The sequence below is a fragment of the Scyliorhinus torazame genome, chromosome 20 (assembly GCF_047496885.1).
Source record: "Scyliorhinus torazame isolate Kashiwa2021f chromosome 20, sScyTor2.1, whole genome shotgun sequence".
In the NCBI taxonomy this organism is placed as follows: Eukaryota; Metazoa; Chordata; class Chondrichthyes; order Carcharhiniformes; family Scyliorhinidae; genus Scyliorhinus; species Scyliorhinus torazame.
Window position 1 is genome coordinate 18,495,033 of NC_092726.1, and position 8,434 is coordinate 18,503,466.

Consider the following 8,434-nt stretch of genomic DNA (forward strand, 5'->3'; position numbering starts at 1 on the left):
GTACACGTGTGTGGTCAAACCTATTGCAGTCATGCGGCCATTTTTATTGGCATCAGAGAGTGCCACTGCATTTATATGGTTTATTGCCAATAATTATCGGTATACCATTAATATTGGCAGCATGCTTTGGATGGAATTGTGACGGGTAATTCTGGAGTCCGGAGTCTGTCAGTCCTTTAAAACATGTTCTGAGGAAGGCCGTATACATAAGAGCAGTGATTGGCAACCTAGACTAGCGAGTGGGCTGCGTGACTGGTCCTCCCTCAGCTCAAGATTGAAATTGGGCTGGATTACTAACCGTGACCCCATGAATACATTTAATACACGCCGAATATTTCCTAACGAGTTATAGAAAATCCTTAATCATACATATATGAATGGCGCTATCATCAACTTCAAATGGTAAAAACAAAATACATATTTAGACGTGCACACAGTGCACGGCTCTCGCAGTCAATGTTGTGAGCAATCAGCATGCACCTCACTTCATCGCCCTTGCTACGTGCACTCCATTCATAGAGGTTGCCCAGCAATGACTTCCAGGGGCCCTCAATGTCTATATTTATGGGGTGATTTTGGCAATGTCTTTAGCTGGGAAAATGGAACGGACCAATATTTGCAATTCGTCTTGGGGGATGTCTCGTGGCCTCCGGAAGGTCCCTGGGAGGTGGCTACAATTTGGAGAATGTTACTGAATGTTTTTTCAGTCAATACTCGATGTTCCAACATTAATTTCAGCGTGGATAGACTGTGGTGACTAGCCAATATTACAGAATGTACACGATTGGGATTTAGTGTTGATACGGGTTTCTTCGTGAATTGTGTTAATCACGGGAATCTCCGAGAAACTGTCAGGATTCCCCGAGTGTGTCAATATCCGGATAATGTTCCTGAGGTAGAGAGTACTCAAACATTTCTGATATTATGACAGTTGCTACTTGGGTGCCAATTAACTGTGGCTATTTATTGAACTAAATGGACGTTACAATGTTACAGATTTCTCAGTATGTCTTAGTCAACACAATGTTCCTGGTTGAGCGGAACAGAAAGGTTCCCTTTTGCTATATATAAGCGAATTCTTCAATCCTCTGCACCATATTCCCGGTTGGAGTATCTAGCACTAACGTGCATTTCCAGCTTTACATTGAGGTCAAGACTCATCAGACGCTGATATCAATCAATTGGAGTCTCCCAAAAATGGATGAGAAACTAAGTGCAATAGAATGGAATAATACTGCAATGCATTTTCGCAGGGAAATACCACCAAAACATGGGACACTAGATGTGTTTCATAACATCGAACAGATTTACTATCCGATCCTCGCTGCCATAGGTGTGATTGGTAAGTCTGTTCTGCTGTAAATTCCTGAACCTTGTTTAACTGTTAACTGTTTGTCTTTAATACTTGTATCCACAAAATTATTGGGTTTTCTGAAATCTCAATTACTGATATAATCTTGCTATATTGTTATTTTCTATTATTTGGTCAGCTGGGATGGGACTTGTATACAGTACTCCCGCAAATGGGTAATGTTGGATTAGTGATTCTGCTAATGTGCACCACGGGGGTATACTGTGGAGTGAGATACATGGACCGAGAACGCCAGCACGAATATACATTCACCAATCTCCCTGGGATGGAATATATATTTGAAGATATCCTGGAGAGAGATTTTAGACAGTCCCTGAAATGGGACATGCATTTACAAGGCATCGCTGTCAAGGATGATACATTTATACATTTACACGCAGTGCTGGAATGTGACAAAATATTAAAATTAATCTATAGGGGAATGCATTTGTGGTTCTATGGGGGAGGCTGTGAGTTGAGAAGAGATTGCTTCATGAAAATAATATCTGTAAAGACTATCTAGAATAGTAAACATGCATGCAGTGTACACTGGCATCAGTCAATAGATTTCATAGATTTCATAGAATTTACAGTGCAGAAGGAGGCCATTCGGCCCATCTAGTATGCACCTGCTCTTGGAAAGAGCACCCTACCCAAGATCCACACCCCCACCCTATCCCCATAACCCAGTAACCCCACCCAACACTAAGGGCAATTTATCATGGCCAATCCACCTAACCTGCACATCTTTGGACTATAGTTACTGGGCCACCTGGGAACGTTCATATTTAGGGACCCCAGAATGTATCACAAATGAGGTAGAAATGTGAAGTAGAAGCTTTGCAAACACTTGCGTTTTCCAGTAAGTCCAGATTGATCTATTATTATAGCCACCTTGGTTGTGGAACAGTTGATGCACGTACATAACAAAACAGGATTGGATTCCTACTGTTGAACATTATTGTACAACCTACAAATTTGACCCTGATTTTGAGTTTCTGCAGCCTTTGTAATAATCAAAGGATCTCAACTTTGAGAATTCAATTGATCTGTACTTCAGGAAAATTCTATATTTCCACCACACTTTGCCTTCTGACATTGACCCTGATATTACAGTTATGCCTCATTCTTGAGATCAGACAAGAGTATTTTTCTCTCTCTAACCTCCGATCATCTCAAATGCATCACTTAGAACAATTTTTTATCGTGAATATTCAAGGAACATAAGCCTAGTCTAAAGTACCTTTGCTCATAATGTAATCACTAACCCCAATTTTATTTAGATGAATCTGTGGTGAATTTTCCTCAGTGCCAGGAACCAATTCTTCCAGATTGGGTCTACTCTAAATTGCACCTTTTTGTATTTCAGCGCTCTAATTCGTGTCGATATTGCATTAACATTTAAATTAACTTTTGTTAATCCGATTTTATCTGTGGGTTCAGTATATGGTCTTCAAATCTCACATCATTCACTATTCCTAATTTGTCAGTATTAGAAAAATTCTCTGATCTATTCCTAGTTTCTAACACTGAATGGTCTCTACTAGAGATTGAGATACCACAAATACTTAAAGCAAATTCAAACACAGTACTAATATTCACATTGGGAGCTATGGGCTGCATAAACACTGATCTCTGATATGGACTACATTTTGCAGAGACCAAATTAATAACTTTATTCGATCCAAGTTTATTAATGTTGCAAGGGAATCCGATGTTGTCAACTAACAGAAATCCAAGAATCATACAATTATTTACAAATGGATACCGAAAACGACAGTGCCTAGAGGGTTGTGAACCTTTTCGAGAGTGATCTCATCGATTAGAATCCCATTATTTGTGATGTTAAAATGTGATTCATTTCTGTCTTGATTCAAATATTTTCTCAGACAAAAAGGTTCTGCCACAGGCACAATAATCCCAACATTGAATGGAGCAACAAAACTGCAAATTTTACAAGAAGCTATCAAACCACCATTTTTTCCTCCAAGGCTGATGTCTATTTTTCCTGTTTATTTCCCTGTCCAACAGGTAATGCACTGACGATTGTGATCCTGTATCGGGAAAAGTGTGAACTCTCCAAACATGTGACTCGGTACCTGATAGCTCTGACCGTGGCAGATCTGCTGGTAATTTTCACCGATCTGATATTAAGGCATATTCCTACACATTACCAGAGTCAATTTGGGTTCATGTACTCCATCCCCTTGTGTAACAACCATGCCATACTGCTTTATGCAGCCACAGACTGTTCTGTCTGGTTCACAGTCGCTTTTATTTTTGATCAATTTGTGATGGTTTGTAGGCAGGAACTGAGAACTGAATATTGCACTGATAAAACGGCGGTCCTGGTTCTCGGAGCAATGGTTGCACTGTTTAGTTTAGTGAACACCATCTGGTATTTTATGTTGGCAGATATATATCAGTTTCGGAATGCGCCCTTGTTTTGTGCTGGAAGAGATGGGGCTATGGATTCAATCGCGTGGGCTGTAATCACATTTATTCATTATATTCTATCACCCGTAATCCCATTTATTTTGATCTTGTTGCTCAACGTTTTAACAATTAGACATATATTGACCAGCAGAGAATCACTGAGTTCCAGGAGGGGGCACAGCATTGAGGAGCATCCCAGTGACCTTGAGATGGCGAGCCAGAGAAAATGCATGAACCTGCTGTTTGCTCTATCGGGGAATTTTATATTGCTGTGGACCATACTTGTGTTCTATTCTATACTGAGCCAGATATCTTGGTTGGGAAAAACATCAAGATATCTACCTCAGTTTGTAAGGGAAATGGGCTTCATGCTTCAACTCCTGAGCTACTGCACAAAAATTTGCATTTATGTCGTAATTCTGGATAGGTTCAGAGAAGACTTGACGTACGTGATCAAATATCCATTTAATAAAATTGTACAATTCTATAAGGCTGTGAAGAACTGAAGATTTCTAGCAGCACAGTGGAATGCCAACTTGTACTCTATCCAATTTCGTCTCACTCCAGAGCCTGCCTACTTATAAACAAAACCCCAATGCATAGAACTTCTTAAATATGAATGAACCCACAAAAATTGTAAATTTACTCACAGTATAAGATAACCGAGTCGACATGACCTGCAAAATATTGAAAATTGATGAACAGTTAGACAAAAAGACCATAAATATGGTTCCCAAATACTACAACATCTAAATAACTTTAAGAATTGTTATGTAATCTATTGTAAATACAAAATCGACTAAAGACAAATCTTTGGGATAAGTTAAATAGGAAGGAAAATCGACAGGGTCTTTCTCGGATGGAGAATTCCATCTGAATCCATTCTGTGCTTCTGTTGTAGGCTGATCTGACTCTTAAGTGCCACAGAAAGGAAGGATTTTGGTTTGGACACATTCTTGTCCACATTAGGTTGTGTGCAGGCAGAGCACTCCCAATAGTGTGAGGCCCAAGTATGGGAGGGGCTTATTTTTTGGGGCTTACCTGCACAGCCCAGGCTAGGTTTTGGTGCAGGCTGGATTCACCAGGCATCTGGTCCTCAGGCACATTTGTGTCGAACCAGCCAACCGTTTTTGTCCACTCTAAACACTTCTCAATGAGTTGCTGAACTGCTGTTCAGTTTCCATCAGTGATGAAAGAGGACAAGTCAAAAGTATCTGTCTGAATTTCCTGTCTGAACCAATCTGTTTGTCAAATTTGATTGGATATTGAGAATTATTTTAAACTCTCCTTTAAAATAAACTTATTCTTGATTTAATGCCTGGGCTGAGCTGGTGAGATATTAGTGTTCTATAATAATTAACAGTAACAAGGTTAAGTGCATCTGGTAGAATATGGAGCTGGAGACAGCTAGAACCTTGGGGTTGTACCTGTAATTTTAGTGGACCAAATGCATGTGAACGGGAATGAATTGTGACAATAACTGGTCAGTCTTTATGGTTAAACGATGAATACAATTTCTTTTTGAGGTTTCAATGATCCACTTGCTGCATTTTATTGTTGTCTCCAAGGCGGACAGTGAGTAACTATTTCAGCAATCCATGTCCGAGAAATATCCCCTGCCAAAAGTATACTGAATTTAGTATTTAGATTGGTGCATTCCGATTGATAGCCTATCCAACACTTACCTTTCTCTCTCATCTGGCCATTCCAGCTAAATAGATCGAGGACCACTTCTCAAAGGGTCTTCTGAGATCTCCAAATTGTTGCAACATGTCCCAAGGGTTCACTTCTTTGTGTCCACTCCTCCATTCCTTAGAGTGAGCACTCTGACATCTGCAACAGTAAGGACAATGAAAGAGTTCATCGACTCAAAGGAACTTGGAACAACATGTACCTTAACATGCTGACGGAGAAACAAATCTCCCAAAGAGACAGTGTAATAAGCGACACTCACCTGAAACTTGGAGAGAGAAGACTCACATTCACAGATACACCTGCAAAAATAATGTGCCATAAATTAACAAGATACAAATCTGTCAATCTCCACAATTGCAATTGTTTTTCAAAACCAATAAACTATCATTGACTCCCTTCAGCAGGGGCTGTTTAGCACAGGGCTAAATCACTGGTTTTGAAAGCAGACCAAGGCAGGCCAGCAGCACGGTTCAATTCCCGTACCAGCTTCCCTGAACAGGCGCCGGAATGTGGCGACTAGGGGCTTTTTCACAGGAACTTCATTTGAAACCTACTTGTGACAAGCGATTTTCATTTCATAAAGAGACATTGGAAATGATGCAGCGTTCGTTAACCAAAATTGACAAGGCAGCGGAGGGAGCACCTTGGCTGCAAGAGGGGCAGAAAACCGGGACGCAATGACGAGCCCCAATTTCAACGTGAATACTCAAAACAACTTTGCACAAACTGACCACTTCTGGGAAGCACCACAGATGCATTCAATATACAAGACAATTCCAGCCTCACCCAGAGACCAGACAGCAATAACTCAGGCAACATCACAAGCTATTGGAGCACCAAAAATAGCTCCTTTCCTCGGAATGGCATTTCCAACTTATAAAAATCCCACTCAAGAGCCATTGTCAAAATGGTCAATCCCTTCAGAAACTCAATCACAGAACACACATAGACCAAAAATTTCCGAACTGTTTTTACATAGAACAACTGGAAAGTCAAGGATCCAATATCATGCAACGTCAACTCTCCCCCGCGCTTTAATGCGTGCACAGTGACCCATTGTGCTTAACATGGCCTATAAACTGACATAATGCTAATAAAGTGATGCACATGTGCAAACGCGCCCGACACCAACAAAATCATCTCGTATACATGTGTTCTTCCAAGTACTGAAGCTAAGTAACACGTAAGGAGGGGGTAGGGGCAGATGTCCATCACCTGATATAACTACTACAAACCAATCACATTTTCCCATCGAGCCAGCAATGGGTCTCCACAAACACCAGTATGCATCAGCTACGCACTGAACTAACTGTAAAAACGTAGTGTTCATTACCAACCTTATTCACCCACTAAGCACTGAATTAGCTCGTCAATGATGCACTGCTCCCGGTCTATGTAATTTGGTCAGACATAGGTTTAAATAGAGGCGATGGGCTCTGAGGATGGAATTTCAAATCTTATGACGACACAGTTGAGAGAATCGCCAGCAATGTTGGGCTAAAGGAAATCAGGGATAAAGAACAGACCAGAATCAGAGGAAGGCAGGTTGTTGGAGGAGAGAGGGCTATGAGAACACATCACACAGTCTGAACGCTGTGCTCTTTTGTGGAGGCGAACCGACTGCATCCAAACTGATCAAACACACAAATCAACAATAAACTAACCAACACTCATCAACTGAATCCAGAACTGCACACTAATTCTATTTCCATAACACACAGTATCCGCCACCTCCAAGCCAACCCCTACACCGCTTTCTGGGACAATACATGTCGTCTGTTTAATTACGCAGAGACTTCTCCACTCCCCAATAGCTGACCACCTATTCCAAACGTAACCACAACGGATGGATGTGGGCTCAGGCGTCTGGATTCAGAATTGTAAAGAATTGGCGCACTTTATCTCTTTGTTAGAGTAGATTGGAACTGTTCGAACATACTCGCACTTGAAATTGCTGGTTCCCAGACTTGAGAGTATTTCGATAATGAATGGTGTGCACACCTCAAGGACCGCAACATCAGAGGAAACACATCATTCAGGACAAGTGGGCATTTGATAACAGTGACGGAGAGTTAAGTCCGTTTCGTCCATATCCAAGGAGCTTTGTACCCTGCACACTGTCACCCAGCAATGATATCCTGTCGCGACCAAGGGAAAGTGGCCCACGCTGCCATCCTGGAAACGCCATAAAATGTACTTTTTGCACCAAACGAATAGTTGAATTAGCACAACTGTAGATCAATTAGTCGGAAAGAGGGAGTGAATGAATTGTAACTACTGTTTCCGTAATTAAATTCACTTGGCCAAAAGTATTTTATTTTATGCCTGATGTTCCTGTTTTGAATAAATCAACATAGTATCTGAGTGTCTTGTGTTATGTGACTGATTGAACCTCCCCCCACACACACACATGAATAAAAAAAGCTGTGTTGTGAAACCCTGACCATATTAGTCTAGCTCATAGAAACTGCCTTAATGAAAGTGACTGATACCGGGACTACACAGTAACAACTGATGCACAAACTGACACAGTGACTATACGCTAACACCGGGATTATAGAATAATGGAACACTTCAAAACGAACCGGCCAAACTCATCCACAGCCTGAACATTTGCAGAGATTTCACAAATCGATCCACCATTTGCAACCGAAACAGAAATCCAAGTTTGACCCAGGTCCGAAATTGATTGAAAATGTTCTTGTATGCATGCATTCTTCCAGATCCCTGAAGCTAAAATGACACTTGTAAGGGAGGCACTTGACCAACACCTGATGTAACTACTACAAACCAATCACATATTTTCCAATTGTGCCATCAACCACAATAGGACTCTACAGTCATCATCAGCTACACACTGCTGATAAAGTTAGAGTTATACTTATAGAACATACAGTGCAGAAGGAGGCCATTCGGCCCATCGATTCTGCACCGACCCACTTCCACCCTCAC

At 41.1% G+C, this 8,434-nt stretch overlaps 1 protein-coding gene across 2 annotated transcripts; it reads left to right on the forward strand.

The window, feature by feature from the left end:
- Window positions 1–1,139: 1,139 nt before the first annotated feature.
- On the forward strand, window positions 1,140–7,847 carry LOC140396928 (probable G-protein coupled receptor 139). Of its 2 annotated transcripts, XM_072485864.1 has the most exons (3): window positions 1,140–1,342; window positions 3,383–3,480; window positions 5,499–7,847. In XM_072485864.1, the coding sequence occupies exons 1-3, from the start codon at window positions 1,198–1,200 to the stop codon at window positions 5,535–5,537; spliced, it is 282 nt and encodes a 93-aa protein (XP_072341965.1). In that variant the 5' UTR covers window positions 1,140–1,197; the 3' UTR covers window positions 5,538–7,847. The 2 variants fall into 2 exon arrangements, with proteins under 2 accessions (XP_072341965.1, XP_072341964.1); XM_072485863.1 differs by having other exon boundaries at window positions 3,383–7,847.
- Window positions 7,848–8,434: the final 587 nt, after the last annotated feature.